At 44.4% G+C, this 23,379-nt stretch overlaps 1 protein-coding gene across 1 annotated transcript in view; it reads right to left on the reverse strand.

Annotated features, from left to right (window-relative positions):
* The window catches only part of Parm1 (prostate androgen-regulated mucin-like protein 1), a 102,825-nt gene that overhangs the window by 24,788 nt on the left and 54,658 nt on the right, over positions 1 to 23,379 (reverse strand). Inside the window, exon 2 of the mRNA XM_036200657.1 lies at positions 10,049 to 10,750. Within this exon, the coding sequence (XP_036056550.1) occupies positions 10,049 to 10,750 (702 nt within the window). The remainder of the gene's footprint in view (positions 1 to 10,048; positions 10,751 to 23,379) is intronic.

Consider the following 23,379-nt stretch of genomic DNA (forward strand, 5'->3'; position numbering starts at 1 on the left):
CTGCCTGGGGGGGTGGGGGATGATCTATATTACAGGAAGGATGCCACCCTGTCTCCAGGAACACTGAGAGACAAGAGTTGTACCATTGTTGCGATCTCTCCTCTGGTTAGTAGTTTAATAATAAACATGAAGCCTGGCCATGGAAAAAACAATACTGAGGGAGATAATAAGACAGAAGAATTGACAGGGGCTGAACTCATCCACTCCGCCAGGTGAAGGCCCCTTTCCCTTAGGGGCAGCCGAGTGTTGACACAACCTTCCACTCTGGAAGTCTCCCTGTTCACAGGATACAGGCAAGATGGTAAGGTCACTGTCAGAGCCTGAGGTACAGTCCTCCCCTTTTGTCAAGTAGTGTGCATGTTTATTGTCTCTAATCATTACTGTTTCAGGTCATTTATTCCCTGGGTCACTTGTCCCAACAACTTTGGGGGAGAACAGTGACGTCAACATAATTACGGTAATCCCCAGGAAGCTGAGCTCTCCTAAGAATCATTAGTTAAATTCAGCCTTGCCCCCATGTAATTAATCACCAAGGCCCCATAGGGCCTGCTTTCAGACACTGTATTTACCAAGTTTAAATTTTCCCAGACTTAGGTCTCTGAGGTCTTCCCGTTAAAAACACTGGAAAGAAAACTAATTCCCCAACTGTGATGCAAGTTAGTGGAGGGTACTGCCGGGGCTCCTCACTGGTGTGCCTCTTCTTGTCACTGCTGTTTTCCTGAGCACCCCAAGGCTGCTTTTCTCGGCCAGAAAACTCTAGCTGTTTCGTCCTTTAGCCCACTCCCATTGGTTCTCCAAGTGAAAAGTGTTTCTGTTTCAGAGGGGAGTTGGTTAATCTCCTTCACACTGTTTGGATTATCCTTTTCTGTATTGTACTAAAGACAGGTACTTACACAGGCTTTTATTACCCAGTACTCACTGTAAGTGTCCCTTTGGGAGTCTTAAAATATTTTATAAACATTCTAAGTTTTCAAGCAAAGAAAACTAGTCCAAAAACGCCTGAGCCAGCAGTAGCCATCCCCAAAATTAAGAATCCAACTGTAATAATAACAGCTGACATCATTTACTGTTAGCTATATTAGAAGAGCTTCATGCAGTTGTCTTATTTAGTCTTAATAATAGTTTCACAGAATAGGTACAGTTCTGTGTGTGACCTCGTCTTGAAGATGATCACCAGTGACAGACAAACTTACCTTAGGGTATCTCGTGTAGCGAAAGGCACTGGAGAGCTCTGAGCCCCAGTCTGATGGTGGAGTTTGGACCGTCAGCAGCACCCTTGTTTTCTGCAGCCCACCTTTGAAGTTAACCCACACCATCTCTAAATGGAAACCTGCTATAGAGTGTCTGATGGCTCACTTCTACCTACTTAGTGTGATGTCTTCATTTTAGCTTGAAATTCACCTTTGTGTTTAAGCCAGTGGTCTACTCCTTGAAGGCCATTCATCTAGTCATGAGTATAAAACAATGTAAAAAAATGCCATCTTTTAGGGCCAATATTATTTTCCCTAGGATTGAGGAAGCAGGCATATTTAAGGGCAATATCAATTCAGCATCACTTATATGTTTTCCTTACATAATAGTTCCAACTCAGTCCCCTTGGATAAGATCTTCAGACTCTTTTCTGACAAAGCTGATGGGGTAGATGATGACCCACCCTCTATTTCCTGACTAGTTACTCTGTAGCTAAAAAGGAATGCTTCCTGAGTTAGACCACTCTGATGATTCTGTGTGGAGATGAGATTGGGCTAATCCTCAACCATATCTCCCAATGAGCCAGCAGGCTGTAGGTTCCTTAACAGCATTATCTAGATTTATATGCTAACACTCATTTTCTCAGTAAAACATTTTCAAAACTACCTTTCACCTATCACTGATGAAAGTCAAATATGAAATAGAAAAGAAAAACTGCTCCATGGAGAAAGAAATTCTCCAAATATAATAAAAGATGACATTGGGGCAATTAAAATATGCGATGGTTGTCTTGCTACTGGACGACAATATAAATGGTAAATAGCTAGTTTTATTACCTTGACATATATTTTTTAAAGGGTATCTTAGAAATACTTCAAAATCAGATTAAGGTTTAAGTCATGAAGGTAAGTCAAAGGAGAAATAGATGATTGTGTATAACTGAAATAGCATCTAATAGTAGAGTCCATTGGGAATTAGCAAGGTTGGAAGGTCAGCAAAAAGAATCTAGCCTGTAAAGAGAGTGTGGCTGTGGTCCATATGAACAGTCACAGCAGCCGACGCTAGGTGGGCATCAGGATATGGGCAGAAAGAGGTGTGCTGGGGGTGAGAGAGGGTGGAGACCCATCAAGACAGCAGAAAGTCCTTGGGATGGTCTGTCATCTTGAGAGGATATCAGAGGTGAGGGTGTTCAATTTTTTTTTTCATTTTCAATTCAAAACTCAGAATTTACAGAGTTAAGAAAATGTGTGGGTTTCTATATAAAATTTTAAAAAAGTTCATTTGTTAAGCATTTATTGAACACTTACACTGAGCCAGGCACAGTGAGGTGCTAGGAATATATTTTTGAGTCAAAACAGACAGTTTCTTCTTAACCCCTTGCCCCTTGAGAAACAGTGACGGCAATGACCAAAGAGCTCCACAGCTAAGTGTATCATCCTCCTGTGGAGAAGGGATGCAACTGAGTTGTGATCAATTGTAACTGAATGGACTGGAAGTCACATAGGAAACAACCATAACTAGCCATGTTGGAGCTGAGATTTGAGGACTGAATTGGAATGAAGTGTTGGAGAAGGTTCCAGAAAGAAGCATTGCGTAGATGATGACCCTAAGTCATGAGGAAGACCAGCAGACTTAAGAGCCTGAGATTCAGCTAGTCAAGGAGATGCTAAGAGTGAGGGGCAGGAGTTTGGACGCCACAGGGGTGGCAGGTAGAGGCCACAGAAGGTGCAAGCTTGGGAGCTTTGCGTTGAAGGCTGAGAGAGTGGTAGAAGTTGGTGATATGAGTTCTATCTGATTTGTGTTTAATTCCCACTCTAACTGCTCTGTGGTGGATAAACCAGGTCTGGGAAATGGGGCAGTGGAGAGGTGGGCTTGGGGGAGCCTGCTGAGGGGTTTTAAGGGCCCCGACTTGAGAATGAGCATGAGGAGATGTGGATGAGTTTACGAGCTGCTCATAGTTCAATGTCTATAATACTTGGTGGGGCTGGAAAGATGGCTCAGTGATTAAGAGCTCTGGCTACTCTTCCAGAGGACTTGGATTCTACACTGTAACTAGCAGAGTGAGCACAACTGTGAAGTGTGTGCATCGCCTGGCGACATTGGGAGTGTAACTTGCTCTGCACCCCAGCTCCTCCCCCCTCCCTCCCTCCTTCCCTCCCTCCCTCCCTCCCTCCCTCCCTGTGTCCTGAGCTGTGTATTGCACTGACTTTGCTTAGGGAATGAAAAACATATCATAGTATTTACACATGAGGAGCTCTGGCTTAATACCACAGTATGACTGAAATTTAACACAAGTTGCTCCTTTTCTTCCTCACCAGTTAGACAAAAGCTGCAAATCAGAACACTTGCCTTCTGCTCCACTGCCAGGCGATGGCTGCCAGCACCCCCTGCTTCTCCTCCCACTGCTACCCCAGGTACCCATGCAGCCACGTGTGCTGGTGACTGTTAGCTCTCCTGACTCTGTGTTTCCACTACGCTAGACAGGATGGGTTCAGTGGCAGGAAGCCTTGGCTTAGGACCTGTCTGGAGAACGGATTTGAACCCTGGCCCTGTCACTCACATGAGGTTTGAGTAAGTCAGTTTCTGTGTACATAGTTTCCACGTTTAGAATGGCTACAGCTGATCTGGCCTCGTTGGCATATCTGAGGAGTGAGTGAGGGGAGCCTGTGTTGGGGAACGGCCCAGTCTCCAAGCGAGCCTCTCACAAACAAGGATCTCTTTTCTTAGGCACTGGGTCAGTCCAGTAAACAATTGTCATAGTGTGACAAGCACAGAGGATTTTAAGATAGCCTTTCTTATAATTCAGTTTTTAGTGAAAAACCCTAATGGTAGAGTAGTTAAATAACATGACCTATCTGTCATTGATGATGAGCAACTAGAAACCAGGTATGAACTGGTATATCCTTTTGGTCCTCAACTGTTTACATCTTACCATGCACATTTCTCTTGCTACTGAATACTGCTTAAGTATAATTCTTAGACTATTCTTCCCTTTAGTGACTGCCAGGTACATCCAACAACATTGTTTCATGACCTAGGGCCTCTGGCACCCCTCCTGAAGTTCCTTCCTCCTTCATTGGTGATGTATCTGTCTAGGCATTCTGGGACTCTACATTACTTTCTAGGCCATACATTTGCTACATTGTAAATTTCCAGGGAAGTGACTATTATTCATAGTTACATGTATCCTTAGTAGAGAGCCAGATATCTAGCTTAATAAATGCTTTCTGAAAATTGTGGGCATCCTTCACTATGGCAAATATAATAATAAAGATGACGATAGTTGCAAAATCAACAAGGTAATAAGGTAGCAAATAATAGTAAAACAACAATCAAAGCCATTGTTTGGGGCACTGTTCAAAAGCTAAGTGTACATGTTACATAAATCTTCTAAGAGCTGCATCCTACAGGTATTGTCCTTATTCATCTTATTGATAAAAATGGGTTCCGGACAAATGCTGCAACTTCCCTGGTGCTGGCTGATGGACACTTTCATTTATTCAATGAACACTGCTAAGGATCTGCCACATCAGAGGGCTGGAGATGTAACCTCCTCCTTATTCTCTGTGATCAGGGTCCTTCCTTTAGCCTAGCAGTAGGAAGCAGGCAGTCTCCTGATGAAGGAGATGCTGTCGGAGAATGTCAAGCAATAACAAGACAAGTGAAGCATGGTAAAGAAACCCACACTGACGGCAGTCATCACTCCACTTAGTGGAGCAGAGTTCTGCTCAAGAGATGGCAATTGAACAGAGTCTGTACAAGGAACAGGACTGATCCATTAAAAAGAGGAGGGTGAATGTTTTAGGCAGGGGAACTGTGATTGCAAAGGCCCTGAGGCTGGAGGAGTATCTGTGTTCAGCTAATAGGAAGGTTGACAGGAAACTTGAGGGTATAAAAAAAATGTGAGTTGAGAGTCTGTACAGGTTCAGAGCATGACCTAAACCCTGGCCTTTCGTTCTGGTTCAGAGGGGAAGCAATGAGACCGTGAGAGCCACAGCATCATGAGATCTACTTGGAGCTGCTGCTGCTTCATTAAAAAAAAAGTAATTATTTTTATTTAACTCAATATATCTAAAATACTACCACCTCATCCTGCAAACAATATAAAGTTGTTTACTTCCTGTTCTTTTCTGCACTGGGTCTTTGAAACCCAGCGAGTACATTTTCAGTTACAGACTATCTCTGTTTGGAGCAGCCACAGTTCCAGGGTTTAGAGGCCAAATTTGGCTCCTGGCTACTCTATTGGAGGTATGAGGACCATTCTAACACTTATGAATTCCTCAAGGTCAGAGGTGAAGGCTGAAAGAATCACCAGCCTATATCCATCCCCAGAAAAGGGCAAAGCCTAAGGGGTGTTTGATTCTGAGGTCTTCAGTTGACTAGGTAGGGGTTGGTCATTAGGGCTGAAGAGATGGGACAACACAATCCAGAGGACCCAAGACTCAATACTAAAAATGGCTCTCTAGAAGGGTGTGATGGGTGATGAGGTCACTTTCAGGAATATTGAGACAACCTGAGAGGGAGAGGAAGGTAGGAGAGGCTACCAGGCCATATTGATGGATTGATTGGATGTGGAGGATGGGGAAAAGGAGCTCTAAAGATCACCAACTGAGGAATTTAAGAACCCCTCTCAAACATCTGAAGTGTGAGATGTTCATGGGTTGCCCCCAGGGAGGTCTTCAGTTGGCCAACAGTGGGATATATATATATATATATATATATATATTTGGTTCCATAAAATATGATGGGGGTAGACTTGTGTATCTCAGGGTTATCAGGATGTGATCCTCTCCAACAGAAGGGAGTAAGGCTAGGGGCTGGAACAACAGGGGAAGAAAGAGGGTGGGATAGTCCTGCAGTGCTCAATATTACCTGGAGTGCCGGTGGTCTGTGAGGGAGGCACCCACTGAACAAGTAGAGAAATGAGAGAGAAATTGCCCTGGAGGTCAGGCAGACACAGTGCCAACAGCTCTATAGTGGTCAGGTCAACCCAGGCCTGAGACTTAGCCAAGGGAGCAGGAGGCAGGGAAGGTTCTAGCTTCATCATTGAGAGCAGTCCTACTGCTTCAGTAGGCTCTTCGGAGCATCACCTGCAGTACATCTGGACCCTCACCTCGACACATTTCTTCCAGACCCATTTGCTCAGACCTCCTTTATTTTCTGCAGTTCCGAGATCCCTTCACCATGGAGTATCACACTTTCTCTGGTTGATTTGAACTCACCTAACATTTGCTTGGTTTCCAAATTAATCAGTGGACTATGTCTAAGTATTGGTTGAACAGATGGATTAATAGCAATATTCTATGTAAATTCACCCAGAATAAGATCCAACTGTCATACAAAGTGCGGTCCTATCGCCAGCAGCACACAAATCTCTGAACAAGAGCATCCTCACACAGCTGTCTGGAAACAGAAACTCAGGAGAGCCAAGGGCTGGCTGATGAGGTGCATCAGCAATGCTGGGCTGGCCCAGAGCCAGATCACTTTGGGCCCAGCTCAGTTCCTGAGAGAGGCATGACCTTGAGCAAGGCACACCACTCCTCCAGAGAATAGTCTCCTCATCTATGCAATGACCAGACTGAATCTCATGGTCTTGGTTTGCTCATCTCCTGTCTTGGTTTGTTCTTGGGTTAGAAACGAGGAGTGGAATTAGAAGTTACTTGTGTTCTTTCTCTCTGCTTGACTCTCAAAGGACAGCCAGTAGGTCCTGGCAGATGCACAGTAAGTATTTTTGTATTAAAGAGATCTTAAGGGACAAATTCTCTGTGTTCTATGAATGTACGCTGGCCCGGACTTGATAATCACCCTTCCCTGCTACTCTCCTCTTTTCTTCACCCATTGAAGCTTCTTTTCACACAGAGTTCCTGTGTGTTTATATTCTCTTGAACTACAAAAGACCATGACCCAACTGTGCCACTAATTTTGAACCTTTGGCCCTGCTGGGTTGAAGAAAAGAAGATACGTGATTCAAAGACCAAGCCAATATACCAGAATGTTCCTGAAAGTTCCAGTGGAGGAACCAGGGGGATTTAGGAAGGGGTAGATATATCAGATCCCAGAGATTCATTTTCACCAAGTATAGGCTTCATACTCTGGAGTATTAAACTGTCATGTCTATGGAATTCTGGAGGGAGGAGCAAAGGGAAGCAGTATATACAGACAATGGTGCTAAGAGCCCAAACCAGGAAGAAGAAGGTGGATGGACCATGCCCACAGGCTTGTACGTGGATGGCCCCTTTATGAAGGATGGAGTTTATGAAACCCACTCTGCTTTAGCTACCTTCTCTATACTCACGCAGGAAGTCAGGGTGAGATAGTAACAGGTGCATCAATCTAAGGACAGAATGTTGAATTTGAGACTGGAGTTGTGAACAGCGTGTCAATAGGCTACAAATGGGTCCCCTACTCCTCTGCAGGCTTGCCCTCCACCCTTCCCTACCTGGCTCTCCAGTACACCACTAGCTCTACTTGTCTTGGTGTCTGCTGCATGTCAGAAGGGAGGTAGGCTAGGGGAGCAGAAGATTTCCTTTCAAGCGAGAGTCTCTGCTGTCATGGAGGTGGTCTTTCCTCAGGGCTTGATCCTGACTTGTGGTTTCCGCTCTCTCCCATTCCAGGCCTCCTGTACCTCAGCCAGGCCTCTGTCATGGATTCCTTCATCACATTGGAATGTTTTTTCATTCTTGTTCCCCTCACTGGTATGCCCCCAGCCTTTTGAAATAAAATTTAAAGATATATATATGGTGATATTTTATTTGTACTGAAATGTGATTTTATTTGTATACTAATAAAGTTGCCTTGGGGTCAGAGCAAGCCATAGCAGAAGCTGGGTGGTGGTGGTGGTGGTGGTGGTGGTGGTGGTGGTGGTGGTGGACGACTTTAATCCCAGCACTTGGGAGGCAGAGCTAGGCGGATCTCTGTGTGTTCAAGGACACAGCCAGCATGGCGACACACACCTTTAATCTCAATACCAACCATAGAAGACCTGGAGGTCTGTAGAGACAGGCAGTGACAAGGAGGTCATGTGGCTGGGTTTACAACCAATGAGAAAACAAAACAGAAAGTCTATAAATAGACAGGACACACAGAAGTAGGTCTCTTGTGGAGAGGAAAGACAGCAGAAGCAGTGAAGGGTAAGGCTTTCAGCTCTTGCTCTGACCTCTTGATTTTTAACTCTGCAACTGGCTCTGTGTTTCTTATTTAACAAGACGGTTACATCTACACACACACACACACACACACACACACACACACACACATATATTTATCCTTTGAAGGTTCCACATGTTTCTACAGTGTCTACTACTCAGTTTTCTGGGATGGCTTGCCTGCTTAGCCATGGGCTCTTCCTAGCGGTACTCCTTCGTTAATCTTAGATGTCTCTTTTCCTACTATTCTCTAGAACTATGTCCATTCCCAGCATTTGTTTGTTTTCCCTAACAGATGTCTAATTTTCACCACTGACAGCTTTCTGTTGGCCTTAGCTTGTCATACATGATCTGACCGCAATATTCTGTTCTCAAGGCTTGCCTGTTCCATGACCACCCAGGGGAAGGCTTTGGGTCCATTTCCACATCACATTCTGGCCATTCTTGCCTCGCTGGTTCTTCACCACATGGACAACTGTTTGCATGGAAGCTTTTTCTTCTTGGGGGTCTGGAAGTTTATAGTTTCACATTGGTGTCTGGTATGGGTGGCTTTAGAAAAGACCCTGAATATCTGTCTGCCATAATTTCTAAGAAGGTAAAATGAGGCTAACATGACACTAACTTTACAGGGTTCCTGACAGAATAAAAATGAATGCAGTGTTCTGTAAAATTCATGCTATTTTCCACGAGGAGCCGAAGTGCCAATGAATGAGCCTTCTCTGCCTCTGCCCTGCAGTGACCAGCTTCTAAGGTCAACATTTCATTAGAACCAGAGTCACACTGTAGTTTCCTGAGCACTTACTCTGTGCCAGAAACCCCCCTAAGCACCGTGTTTGCCAGCTGAGCTCCATGAGGCCAATGTGTGGCAAAACACTATAGATGAGGAAAAAGAAGGGCATGGGAGAAGGAATGTGGTCCAGGTCAGGACTCAGAGCCGAAACTATCACCCAGGGACCTAGTTGAATTTTGACTTAGCCTTAATCTTGTCTTTGGAGGCCAGAACATCCTCTTCAGCCAGGCTGGCCCACACTAGTTGGCTCTAAGGTGCTTCCAGAGTGATGGCCAGACAACCTTGAACTTCATTATAACCTAGAATCGATATTGGTGACACGCCCACCCACCACCGCCATAACAGAAATAGCACTCCGTAAGAGAGAAAGAATCTTCCCATGTTAAAGGAATAGTCATGAATATTCCTTCCTTTTATCAGACTCATTATTTTTCAAAGCCCTGTATGTACGATCTTCCCACTTCAAACAAGGTAAACATTAACTTCTGAGCCTAGACTCCCAGTTCTCCACCTCTCATAAACAGATGTGGACCCCTGGTGTTCTGCTTTGGTTTTTCTCTTCGGCTTTGTGATACCCAAAGAAAAAAGACCCTGCTGTGGGGGGCTCTCCTCCATTTTGAGAGGGGGCTAGGAAGTTGTTGGAAGCAAAACCTAGGCAAGCTTGACCTAATTCTAATTTTTTTAGCCCACGGCCTCACTTTGTCTGTACAATCCCTGTGACATTCTGTAAAGCCACATCAGACAGATGTCAACTGACTACAAAGAATGCCAAGTATTGAGTGACTGAAAACTTGCATTCTTGTTCAAATTATCGAGCCTTATAATTACCCTCAGGTATTGCGCATTCCAGCTGCCTCCCATGGGAGGGGTGCTTGAGCTTAGCATAGCCAAGATCACTAGTCTCATCTTGAGAGGGACTCACCTGAACTTAAGGCATTCTCCACTTCTTGCATGATCAGGAAGGGGGTGGTGGTCTCAGACTCACAGATCACTTTGCCAGGCTCAGTATCTTGGGGTACCTTCTCCTTGGGTGCTGGCTCTGCTGTGACACGGGAAGTGGGCGTGTGACGAGAGCTGTGCCCCTCTGTTGGGGATGCAGGTGCCATTGGAGCTCCTGTGGGCTGGGTGCTGGTCACAGTGGAGCTGTGATTAGAGGTAACGGCAGAGGCAGAAAGAGACTCAGGTGGGGAAATGGCCTGGGATGTGGATGTTGAGGTTGGGGCCTGAGTAGAAATGAGCGTGGGGGACTGTGACGCAGTGGCTGGCACACTTGCTTCAGGACTGCCAGGACTCTGTTCCTTGGGTGTGGGTGTCAAGTGGACACTGCTGCTCGTTGAGGAGAAGCCGGTAGGTGAAGAGTCTGTGTTGCTGTTACTCCTCTTTGAAGCCGGGCTGGTGACAGCCTCTTCTCTGGGGTCAGTAGAATTGTCCTCGGGAAGCTGAGATGTCAGCGATGTAGCAGTAGTGGGGATAACGGAGGCATTGTGAGTGCCACTGGTTACAGGGGTGGTGGGCAGAGCCGTGTTTTGTGCAGAGGTAGTCCATGTGGCTGGAGGAGGGGTAATTTTTGTCATAAGAGAAACAGGCGAGGGGGCTGATGTCGATGCACCCTGGACCCTCAGTCCTATGAAAGAAAGAGTCAGGACAAACATAGTTAATTGCATGAACATCATATATATGACAAAGAGGCGGCCAATCGCACAGCTGTTTTACAGCGTAATGCCAGGTATTTTTTTCCTACTGTGCAGGTGGACACTGAATTGTGAAAGTGACTTTTAAAATCTGCTCTTCTCACTAATTTCTCTCCTTGATTCATGACTCCTTGTAGGAACTGGTCTGAAGTTCCATAAGAGCAGGTCAACCCAAGAACAGGTCAACCCAAGATCAGTCAACCCAAGACCAGCCACAGGCAGAAAGAAATAATCTAGTCTCCTGTTGGTTTAAATCACAGTCCTTCGAGGGTGAGGCGCTCTGCTGAAACTCATGGCATTTGCTTGCATGACTGAGTGTCATTGCATAACAAACACAGCACACTGGGGACACTACCAAGTGTGTGTGTGTGTGTGTGTGTGTGTGTGTGTGTGTGTGTGTAGAGTGGACAGTGGAATCTCTGCCTGGTGACTGACTGGCAGGGTAGAGTTTCAGAGGCGCCTCAGTGTCCCTGCTCCGATTTCAAAGCCGGAAGGGCCATGGAGAACCCGCCTCCTCCCTCTGTGCCTTCTGCGTTTAGGCATCGTGAGCAGGGCTTGGTGGCTTTATAAGCACATTCCTATGAGGGGAAATGGAGTTTGAGAATGAAACCCTCAGCTGTGGTTTGGGAGTATCACTGGAATTCTAGACTGGTGTTTTTACAATCATGATTTTGCCAAATCTTCTCCTTCATATTTTGTAAAGGTTAGAGGTAATTCTTCCCTCATCATCCACTTTCCCTCCATCCTAGCCCCTGCAGAGTCATTCACTTTTTCCCTCGCTCCTAGCCTCCATCCACTTTTATTATTCATTAATTAAGTTTAACCAGTGACTTCTTTGAATTAGTGCTGGTATCTGGCAGACACTGGGCCCATCGTTGCGCTCTCTGCGTGACATGTCTCTCAATGGCTTCTCTCTATCAATCATCATCCGCCAACCAGCTTTACCTCTGGTCATTTCTCTCTCAGTCCATGGAATTCCCATTTGCAAAGTTCTCAGCTAAAACTAGAGATGCCATCCTTTGTCCCTCACACCCAAATCAAGTTCTTCGGCCAGTCACTCCCTACACTCTAACCTGACACACCTCACTTCATCTTTATCATCTCAACACCCCGAGTTAACTATTCAGGTGATGGCAGAGTTCTCTTAAAGGACCTCCTGCTTCTGACTTTTTCTCAGAAGAATGCTCTGTTGTGCTTTTCACACACAACGGAGAAAATCTTTTAAGTTAATCTTAGAGTCTTTTAAGGTGTTTGTTGTTTCTCATTTCTTTTTGTTTGAGATGGCCTAAAACTCCAGAGATCCACCCACCGCTGCCTCTTGAGCACTGAGATTTAAGGGTGTGTGTGACCATGGATGGCTTCATTTTTCAACTGATCAAAACACTTCAAAAGCATTCTGTTGTATTTAGAACAAAATCAGAAATATCCCATGTCATCTTACATTTTTCTCATTGTGATTAGCTTTTACTCAAAATCACGTTGGAAGCCCTTCTCAGACGATTCTAATTAAAATCATCCCCACTCCAGCTTCTTGTCATTTTTTTAAGAGTAAGAAAGACAGCTGTGGTAAAAATCACAGCTAATGTTTGCCATCTTAACAATCTTCGTGTGCCACTCAGTGGCACTGAGTTTGTTAACATTGTCTTGGGGGTGTCACCATCCATCTCTGCAACCTTTTCATTTTGTCAAGCTCATAGTCTCAGTAAGCAGCTCCTCCCCCTCACTCTTGGCAGCTCGTGCAAAGGGTCTCTCTATATTCTGTGTGAAATTGATCGTCTAAGGGCCTCATGAAAGTTGAATCATACAGGCTTGGTCCTTTTAATACATGTTTAGTTCACTCATCCTGAAGTCTTCAAATCTCACCTATGCAATGGTATGTGTTAGAATGCCCCACCTATTGTCTGTCTATCTATCTATCTATCTATCTATCTATCTATCTATCTATCTATCTATCTATCTGACTATCTATCTATGCCACCTTGTGTTTATCAGCTCCTCATCCATGGACATTTGGGCTGCTCCTGTCTTTTGGCCATTGAGAAGACTGTTGCCATGGACATGAACGAGTGCATAGATGTCTGTTGTCTCCCTGCTTTCAGTTCCTTTGGGCATCTACCCAAGAGTGAGATTGCTGGGACCTAGGGTAATCCTGCTTAACTTTTGGAGGAACTGACCTAACTTTTACCTAATTTTTTGCATACTTGTATCTCTTCTTGGAGTTACATATGTTCATTTGTACCAAAATGTAAGCTTAGTAAGGGCACAAAGACATGGCATTATTCATTGTTGTTTTCTCAAGGACAATGTCCAAGTCACAGTAAATTTTAAATAAGTACTTGTAGAAGGCAGGCAGCAAAGAAGGAAAAGAAAACCAAATGCTTAAAACCTTCCTTCCCAAGGGACTGGAGATATGGCTCAAGCATTGACTGTTCTTCCAGAGGACCTAGGTTCGATTTCCACCACCCAAGTGGCAGCTCACAACTCTCTGTAAGTCCAGTTTCAAGGAGATCTGATGCTGTCTTCTGGGCTCCACAGGTACTGCATGGCAAAAAGAGCCATATACATACAAAATAAAAGCCTTTCTTCCTGACTGCTCTACTATCATCTCATCTGTTGTTCATGTCATTTGCTGTTAGCTGTGTCCACCACAGCTCTGTCAGGACAACTGCCTGTCCAGTATTATTTGAGGGCAACATCTTTGCTTCATTCTGTCTCTCTCCCATAACGTATGCCTATGACATGTGTTAGGTCCTCAAGTATCTGACCCTATATCCCTGAGGAGTCTCCTCTTGAGGATTCACAATGGTAAGGACGGGCCTAAACAATGTTCAGAAAGAATAGTGCATGAGCCAGATACCAGCAAAGAAAGGGAGAAAAGACCTCAGGGGAGGCATTCCGGATCAAGAGAGGATTTGTCCCTTTGTCTGATGCCACGTGACAGATTCAGGGCCAAATGGAATATGTACTGCAGCGCCTACTCTAAACTTAACATTTGGATTTCCTTAAAAACAACTGGATTAACTTTTTTTGTTTTTGTTTTTGGAGACAGGGTTTCTCTGTGTAGTTTTGTGCCTTTCCTGGAACTCATTCTGTAGACCAGGCTGGCCTTGAACTCACAGAGATCTGCTACCGGGCCCAATTTAACTTTATTTTAAAGCATCAGTCAGAGGCTAGACGAGTGTTGGGGGCACTTGTGTTGTGTGCATGAAGCCCCACATCCAATGACTGGCAAGGGAATACTTTTTTTAGGAGTTGGGTATGAATGTGGATGACGAGACACTGACTTCCTTAGGAAACAAGAGGCCAGACCTGCCAACTTAGGCTACACTGTAGTCCAGGCTGTTATGGTGTCCTTTAGTAGCTGAGGATTCTTTAAAATATGGCAAAGCAACAGTGGGACAGATATTAGTAAATACGGGATATTTGTATGTTGCTCTGGAGTGTACTGCCTCCGTATGATGGCGGCTCCCAAGGCTGACTGAAGACTCTGAGGGTGAGAACATGGCAGTACTTAAATACATTTCAGAGCTTCATACATGGGCAGATGGTAATAGTCAGCCTCAGTCTGGAAGTAGGGTGGAAGAATCTCTAGAAGTCTGTGATAAATGAAGACTCACCAAAAGAGCACAGATTCATTCATTCATTCATCATTCATTCATTTATTAATTCATCATTCATTCTTTCACTTATCACTCACCTCATTCATTCACAATTCACTCACTCATTCTTTCCAATGTTTGTGGAGTAGTTTCTCTGTCCACAGTTTTGCCTTTAGAGTTCACTGTTTAGCAGGACAGAAACCATACCTAACTTCCTGTAACCTGATGCGGTAAGTGCTTTATAAAAGCAGAACCAAGTTTCATTTGAAGCCTCAAAGAAAGATGAAGAAAGTCTGCACTACAGGATGTAAAAATATACAAATGTCGTTTTCTATCGACATTTAGGAAAGCCATGGAAAAGATGACATTTGAGCCGTTTCTAAAAGGATAAGAATGTACATGATGCCACCTAAGATATGTGTTGTTCAGGATGACACTTGCATTGTTATATCCAGCAGAGCCAAAAGCTATTCTCTTCTATTGTTATAGGTCTAAAAATGACTTCTCTAAGCGCTTATTTATTGCTGGAGACTTCCACTTTCTTGTGCAGTTCTTACTAATATACTTTCCTGCTCCCATCCTGCCTACTTCCAAAGAGGTCTGGAGGTGGCCATTTGCTTCCTATGACTACCTACTGCATAGTTCTTTAAAGCACTTTACAGTCCAGCTCAGGCAATTTCTACTCCCAACCAAGCAACAATGCACAAAATTACATGACAATGTTGGTCACCATCACTTGCATAAGGCATTAAAAATCTCAGCTTTGCTGTATTGTCTATATCCTATTTCCCTGCCTGCCTAAAGGCAGATCTTCTTCTAGCATAAGGACAGATGAGCATTACATGACTATCTTAGAGAATGCCACTTGCATTTGTTTCCTGGGTGGTGGTGGTGGTGGGTATAACTAAATACCACAGACTGGGTGCTTAACACAATGTACCTCAGTTACAGAAGATGGGAAGCCCAATATCGCTGTGCTAGGCAATTCAGTTTCCGGTGGGGACACACTTCCTGGCTTATAGATGGCCATCAACTAGATGTGCTCACATGCCCCTCCTCTAGGAATCTGGGTGGAGAGTGGAGTGGGATAGCTAGCATTTCTCTTTCTCTCTCTCTTCTTGTTTCTCCTGTATCTTTCTTCCTTTTGAGATCAGGTCTCTCTTTGCAGCCCAAGCTGCCTACAACTCATTATGGCACCCAGGCCAATCTTGAACTTGTGGACTGGGCTTCTCTCTCATCTTCCTGAGTGCTATGATGTCTTTTATAAGGACTCAAACCCCATCAGTAGGATACCACTCTCTCATGACCACACCTAAACCTAATTAGCTCCTAAAGGCCTGTCCCTACGCATCATTACATTTGGGGGCTAAAGTTTCATTATTCAGAACCTCTATGGCATACGGTTTCTGCTTTTTTCATATGAATGACTTCTTTTTTTTCATAGAAAACACCAAACTGAAGAAGTCTGACAGGTAGGAATGCACATGTTCTGAGTATGTGAAAAAAGTAGGCAGGGCTGAAGAGTGAGCATAACCTCTCGTCTGTAAACAAGGGAACAAATCCAGGCAGGGAAAGTCACATGATCCACCTTTCAAATCCAAGAGTAAGAACTGGGCAGTGTCTCTGAAGACAGAGTCAGACCTTGAGCATGTGATGTCTGGCCCTTCCAGGCATACTGTGCTACATCCTCAAACGGCTGGGAGATGTCACTCTACCAGCTGCCATTACAGAATAAGCAAGCAAGAGCCCCCAGGAGACATCAGAGAAGGTTAGAAAAGCATCATGCTCCATCCAATTTCCCTCCACAGAAGAGCCATCTTACTCTGGAAAACCAAAGGAGTTTTAGTATTCCCTTGAGAAAATGGAAGCTACTAAAATGAAGACATTAAATCCAGTCACCTCTCTCTTAGAGATGAGCCCACACTGCTTAAAGACAGAGTGACATTAGCAGACATGGTGTACACTGCCCGGGCAGTGTAGTGCCCACATGTATCAAATGGACTGACCCCACTTAGGTCAGATGTGTGGTACCCGGGCACAAGGTCAACTTAATCTCATTACTCCATGAGTATTTACAAGCAGCGGCTGGTCCTGGCTTGGTCAGACTCAAGCTTCCATGTTGCAAGAAGATGTGATGGATGGATGTCATGGGAAAAAAAAAAAAAAAGCAGATTCTTCATTGGAGAGACAATGACTTGCCCCCACTTACATTGTCTTGAGTGGGTTATCAGTGTCCTTGTCCCCCATGCACTGTCCCTGCGTGGGGACTTCTGTATACAGCTTTTTGATATATGAAAGACTGGGCACTTGGCTCGATCCCTGGTTTCCTACCATGAGAAGAAGATTGGTGGATGGGACATTCAGGGATATTCTCCTACTATTGGGAGGGATTTTGAGGCACTGCCGACTAGACAGTGTTCTGAGCCTCCTGACACACCAATGCTTCACCATCCTAACCTCTGTCCCTGTGCCTAAACTCTGTGAGCAGCAACCTCAGCTGCTACCAGAGTCTCATGCAGCTTGGTTTCACGACTGCCCACTCCTTGTTTTCTCCTTGTCCCTCCTTGCCCTCAGCTTTTCAGGTACTTGAGAAAAGATAGGACAAAGGTTTGGCAAATTTGGTGAAACTTAAAAAAGGTGCAGTCAACCCTCCTCTGCAGTTGCCAAGTTAGTTTGCAGCGCTGGCTGGGGTCGAGGCCTGGGCTGCACAAGGGCTGTGTGCTGAGTGCTCACAGTCACTGACAGTCACTCTACACAGCACTAGCTCAGCCTCCGAGGAGCCTGTGGCGTGTTCACACACACACACACACACACACACACACACACACACACACACTCACACACACACACACACACACTCACACACACACACACTCACACACACACACTCACACACACACAAACACTCACACACACAAACACTCACACACACACACACACACACACACACTCATTCACACACACACACTCACACACACACACTCATTCACACACACACACACACATTCACATTGAGGGAATGTATGAGTTTTGTGGGCAAGGCCTAGGTTGAGCACTTTCTATGCATCACATCCTTTGACTTTCATACGACCTTCACAGGGTTGGCATCTTCTCTCTCAAGTTTCACAAATGACCAGAGCCAGACTCAGAATAGGAAACTAAGTTTTCTAAGCTGAAACTTGAACCTACACCATCTTGCTAAGCCTGGCCTTTTAGCTGCCCTATGGTTGGAAAATGCAGGGGCATTTGTGAATTGTTCATCTCATGTTTGAAAAATGACCTCTTCTCTCCCTAGATCTACTGTCTAGTGGGGGCCATTAGGATGCTCTTAAACATGGTATATGATTACATGAGCCCTTCTTCTTAGCCTCAGTGCTCCCACAGTCTCCATGGTGTCTTCAGTATAGATCCTGGACTCTGGCACAGAAGCACTATGAGTTCCTGATGTGTCTGTCCCAGGACCGCCTGGCTGCCTCCCTCTTTGGCTCATGGTCTTTCTAGTCTGACTCTATCTGCTCTGATTCCAGCCTGCCACTCCAGTTCTGAGAAAGGAAGCCTGCCTTCCTCTGTGAAACACACTCCAACTACAAAATGCCTTTGTTCAGGCTTCACGTGGATGCAGACTGTAGTGCACACTCTGCTGGCAATCATTTCTTCTACACTTCCTCCCGCCAAGCAGATAGGACTGAGCCTCATCCTTGATGTGTTAGAGCCTGATACAGAGAATATGCTCAATAAAGATGGAGACAAACCGGGATTTCTATCCTTTGAAGACAGAAATGCTTTCTGATTTAAAATCCGGGTCTTACTAGAAATGTATCTCTCTCTCTCTCTCTCTCTCTCTCTCTCTCTCTCTCTCTCTCATTTAGAAGTTCCATAAAAATGAATAGTTAACATGAAATTTCAGCAGTTATTTGTTATTTCTACTGACTTATTTTTGGAGATTGAGGACTTCCTTTTTCTTTTGAGAAGTTTTCTTGTAGCCTAGGCTGGGCTTACACTCACTATAAAGCTGAGGGTGACCTTGGACATCTGATTGTTTTGTGTCCTGCCTCTACCTTCCGAGTGCTAGGATTTCAGGCATGAGCCCCCATGCCCAGCTTTATGGTTTTGTATAGTGCTAGAGATTGAACCCAGGCTATTGTACATGTTAGACAAATCTATCAACTTAGCTACTTACATCTCCAGTCTGGGATTTCTTTCCTATAATAATGATAGAGGTCAGAGCCATCAGCTCTTGAAATACTGCCTTATGACTTGGCTTAATGACAAGCCTGTCTTAATTTCATCATATTAAGTATACTGAACATCAGGAGCTACTAGGGAATGGGGAGAGAGTGAGTTTTCCTTCAGTTTCTAAGCTGGGTCTTTATATTCTTTAGGGTGAGTAAAACTAACTCACAAATGTTACCCATGCTATCTTTGGTTGGGGATCCTCAGGACACCCAATGCTCTACAAGTTTCATGTAGCATCTGTAAACTCATTGCTAACTGGAGTGTGGTCTAACCATATGGCATTTTAAAACTGTCATATGTCTAGACAGAATGTGTGTGCCCCTAAGCCACTGAACTCTGTTTTAGAAGACACTTGTTTTTACTAGAAAAGCCACATTGCCTTGAGTGCATTGCTTATGGAAATGAGACACCATTTGGTCCAAAGAGTGGGCACAGAGCACCTGCTACCTCAACATTAAATCAGAGTCTGCCGACATGCTGTATGACTCAACTTCTTCATCCACACACTCAGCATTACTGACATCATCAGCTCTCTGTCCCTACTATGCATGTTAATATGATAATGATAAAATAACATTTATAAAGAATATTGTACCTCTTGGGGGAAAAAAATCCTATTTTCATTTTTTTAACATCTTTTGTCAGTCAAGATTCCACCAAAACTCATTTCTTCTGGGTTGAGAAGGCCTGAAGTACTCAGTCCCAGGAGGAACTACTGAGAAAGGATACCATCAGATGATGACAGATGCTTCAAAAGTTAAAGGCATAGTGATGCTCTTCAGAGGGTGGTGGGAAGAAGGAACATGGACACAGGAGGTAGGGCACCGTCTCTTGGATCATTTTGGGTTGAATGTGGCCGTCATCCACCATACAGTAGGCAGTGTCAAAAGAGAAAAAGTAGCTTGAGGACCTCTTTTGATTATCAGTAGATGTTTTTAGGGGAAGTGTCATGTTTTCTGGTACTTCCCTTCCATAGGCTCAATCCTAACATTTGTGGGACTCTGGAAAAGTCTGCCACATTTCTATACAGAAAATGTTGACTTAAAATGTTCCAGTGTTAGAAATAAAGATGTCTTTGTGGTCAGTCTGTGTTTCCTGAAGGGCTCTATACCCAACTTGTAGAGTACCCATTTACTGACTCCTGGGTCAATGGGATTTAGATGGTCTGAGGTAGTGCCTTGGATAGAGCCTGGCTTGAATGCAGTGCCCAGGCAGCCTTGGTGGACAGTATCTCTTTTGGCATACCTCACTTTTCTGACATTTTGCAGACTAAGCAGAGGGCAAGGAGAACAAGCAGGCACCACTTTAAGTGATTTACTAGAGATAGGCTTCCAAGAACTGAGGCTGCGATCCTCCCTATGTACCCTTATCCTGTGCTGGCAGGCCATGCTCTTAGGCTTACAAGCTAAGTCCAGCTCTCTGTCATCTCCTGTTAAGGAATTAAAAAGAAATCTTTTTGCCTGGGTGTTTAAAATGCAAAGGTCTTTTGCCGGGCTAAAGGGTGGCCCATTTTTTTTCCCCACCTCCAATGGGCCAAAGTCACAAGCAAGCCATTTTTCATGCCTATGGGCCTGGAAACATCAGAACAGAAGTTTGCAAAGCCCATAATTTGTCCTGCTTCAAGACCGAATCTCTTTCTGTCAGGTGTACACTGTCATTAGTGGCTTGGGCTGCCAGAAGTCACTGTTTTCATAGCAAAAGAGCATCTGAGCCCTTCCAGCGTCTGAAAACTTCCCTCATGTCCTCTCATCACATGACTCCATCAAAGAAGTTCCTATCGCATCTTGTGCCCTTTAGACTCATGCTGCTTGCATTTGAACTTCACACCAATGGACATGCTGGGGGCAGACTTTTATGTTTGAATCTGTCCATTCCCAGTGGAACTCAGCTGCGTTATTTGTGTGTTCATACTTGAGCAAATAGTCTGTCTTCATGACTCTTGCTCTTGTAACTACCATGCTATTATATGCAGCTGCCCATAATGGTTCAAACGATAAGCCAAGCCACTTCTTTGCTGGGTGACTTTGAATAAGTGTCTTATACATTCCATCCCCTTATTACAAGCTAGGGATACCACCAGCTCTTGCATTCAAAGGGTTTATAGTCAGGATTAATTGATACTTCATGGAAAGTAGACACTGCTGGTTGGCTAATCCAGTAGTTAGTCTTAATCCCTTATTTCCTTTCTTCCCAAAGAGGATAAAAGCTGCCCATTGCCTTCCTAGTTTCCTGGGCTGCTAATGGCTATCAATGTATTCCAGTGCTGGTCAAAGAAATAGATGTAACAGCAGCTATGGGATTGCTAGAAAATTCTCTGCCTCTTTATAAAAGGAATATGTAAGAAGGGGCAATGCTCTTGGCTACATTCAAGGTAGGTCTTCTGCCCTCAATTAGTCCTCTCTAGAAGTGCTCTCATTCCCTACAAAGATGTGCCTCACTAATGCCCTTGTCATTTCTTAACCCAATCAAGTTCACAATCAAGATTCACCACCATACCATCAATTTCAAATTTTAAGCATCATTTAGCAGGTTACCTTTGGCTTGTCTAATTCAGCAATGGTGCTTAAAGTGCCTGCTATTAAGTAGGGCTCCCAGGTATCAAAACAATATGGAGGAGGATGTCAAGAGAAAAAGAGAAGAGAGAAGAGAAAAGAAGAGAAGAGAAGAGAAGAGAGAGAGAGAGAGAGAGAGAGAGAGAGAGAGAGAGAGAGAATGTCTTTACATTCAAGATCTTTCCACTGACTGCTACAATTCAGATCTCTTCCCCTCCTATATGTCAACATCCCCACTTGGCCTTGCTGTGTGTGAAACCCTCTGCTATTAGCACAGCCAGCTCTGTTTCATGTGCATTGTCTGTTTTGCCAAATATGCTGGAGACTAGGTTAAGCAAACAGGTCAAATCATTTAGAAAAGGGGCAAGTGAAATGCTGAGACAAACCATTGATTATTTATTATTATATTTATATTATATCTTATTATAGTATTGTTTATTATTATTTATTATTTAGACAGGGTCTCACTATGTAGCCCTGGCTTGGCCTGAATCAATGTAGACCAGGGCAGACTTGAACTCACAGAAATCTTCCTGCATCTGCCTCCTGAGTGCCTTATGATGTCACCCTTTAGTTTTCTTCCTGCCTCCTTAAACTGTCTCTGAAGCTGCAGGCTGTAAGAGAGCACTGGGCTGCAGTGCTTAGAACCTGAAAGGCATCTCCATGAGAACAAGGCTGTCACTGGCTTCTCTGTTCCCGGCTGGACATATAGGAGCAGCATTTACAGCTCAGAGGACCCTGCCTGTGAGGAAAGCAAGTCCAGAGCTGCCAAGTAAGCTGATTCTCCTTGCTGAGACTCAGTTCCCCTAATTATTAACCTTCTTTCTGACCAGGGATCTTCAACACTGCAATACTCTGATGACAACCCGATTTTTCCAAACTAGGGCTGAGGGCAGATTAGAGGGTGTGGATTGAACCACCATGTACAGCACAATGCAACTTGTCACGAGGGTCCAAGAGAGCCCTTGTTTCATTTTGTCTCCCGTGGAATCTTTCTATGTCCCCACATGTTGTCACAGATGTGCAGGCCATCCATAGAAAGTAGGAACTATGCTACCATTCTGTCCCTGGATAAAGAATGGAAACCCCAGTCATTGCAAGGCGACAAAAACATGTGCATGCTTATAGCTTGCACAAAGTTGTGACTAGCAGAAAACTTAAGTGAGACAAATCTTATTTCCAATTCTGCTATGCTTTCAATGCACATCCTAAAGTCCAATGTGCTAGAAAATTACTCCCTGGTGTGATGGTGTTGGGAGGTGGAACCTTTGATGAGGTTATTTTAAGAGTGAGTTAGTGATGGTGGGAGTGGGCTCTGAATGAGTTAAACTAGTTGGGCTGCAGTCCCATCCTGACCTCTCTAGCATGGACCTGCACATGTGTGCATATGGGTACATGTGTACATGCTCTATCATCCTGCTCCACTCCACCCAGGGGGTGACCCTCCTTCAGATGCCAGCCCCTCCACTGTGGCCTCTCCAGCCTCCGGATCTGAAGCAAAGAACTGACTCTTTATAAATGATCTAGGCTGTGGTATTCTGTTGCAGTGGCACAAAGCAGATTAAGATAAGGTGTTGTTAAGGGTGCCTATTAATATTGTAGGGGGTGAATCCCATCTGAGAAACATTGCCCATAATGAAGTAAATCAGCTGCGATCAATAGGCAAGATCATGCTTTATGTAAGTGATGCCGTGGGTAATGAATTTTCATCAAATACTTGAAGTGACAAGGGAAATGGGCTATTTGAAGAAACTCCGTGACAAATTCTCATTTAATGTGGTTAATTACCTCCTAATTTGTTACCTGTGGCAGAAGCGTTCGCATTTTTAATTTGCCTAAAATTCCCAGCCTCTCTTTTGCCTCCATTCCCTAACACACCCATGAGTCCAGAAAGATCACAGTTCCTTCCTCAGAGTTTGCAGTTCTGCTCAAAATAACTTTATCCACTTTCTTGAGCACATGTAACCACACAAACAGTGTCTGTGGGCTCCATTTGTGTGTGCATGTGCATGTGCATGTGGGTGTACACAGGTGTGAGATACATTCAAGAAGTCAACCTTAGGTATCCTTCCTTAGGAGATAAACTTTTTTTTTTTTTTTTTTTTTTTTTTTTTTGAGGCAGGGTCACTCACTGAATCTGGAGCTTGCCCATAAGCCAAAGCTGACTGGCTACTA

This window comes from Onychomys torridus, chromosome 10 (assembly GCF_903995425.1).
Source record: "Onychomys torridus chromosome 10, mOncTor1.1, whole genome shotgun sequence".
NCBI classification, from domain to species: domain Eukaryota; kingdom Metazoa; phylum Chordata; class Mammalia; order Rodentia; family Cricetidae; genus Onychomys; species Onychomys torridus.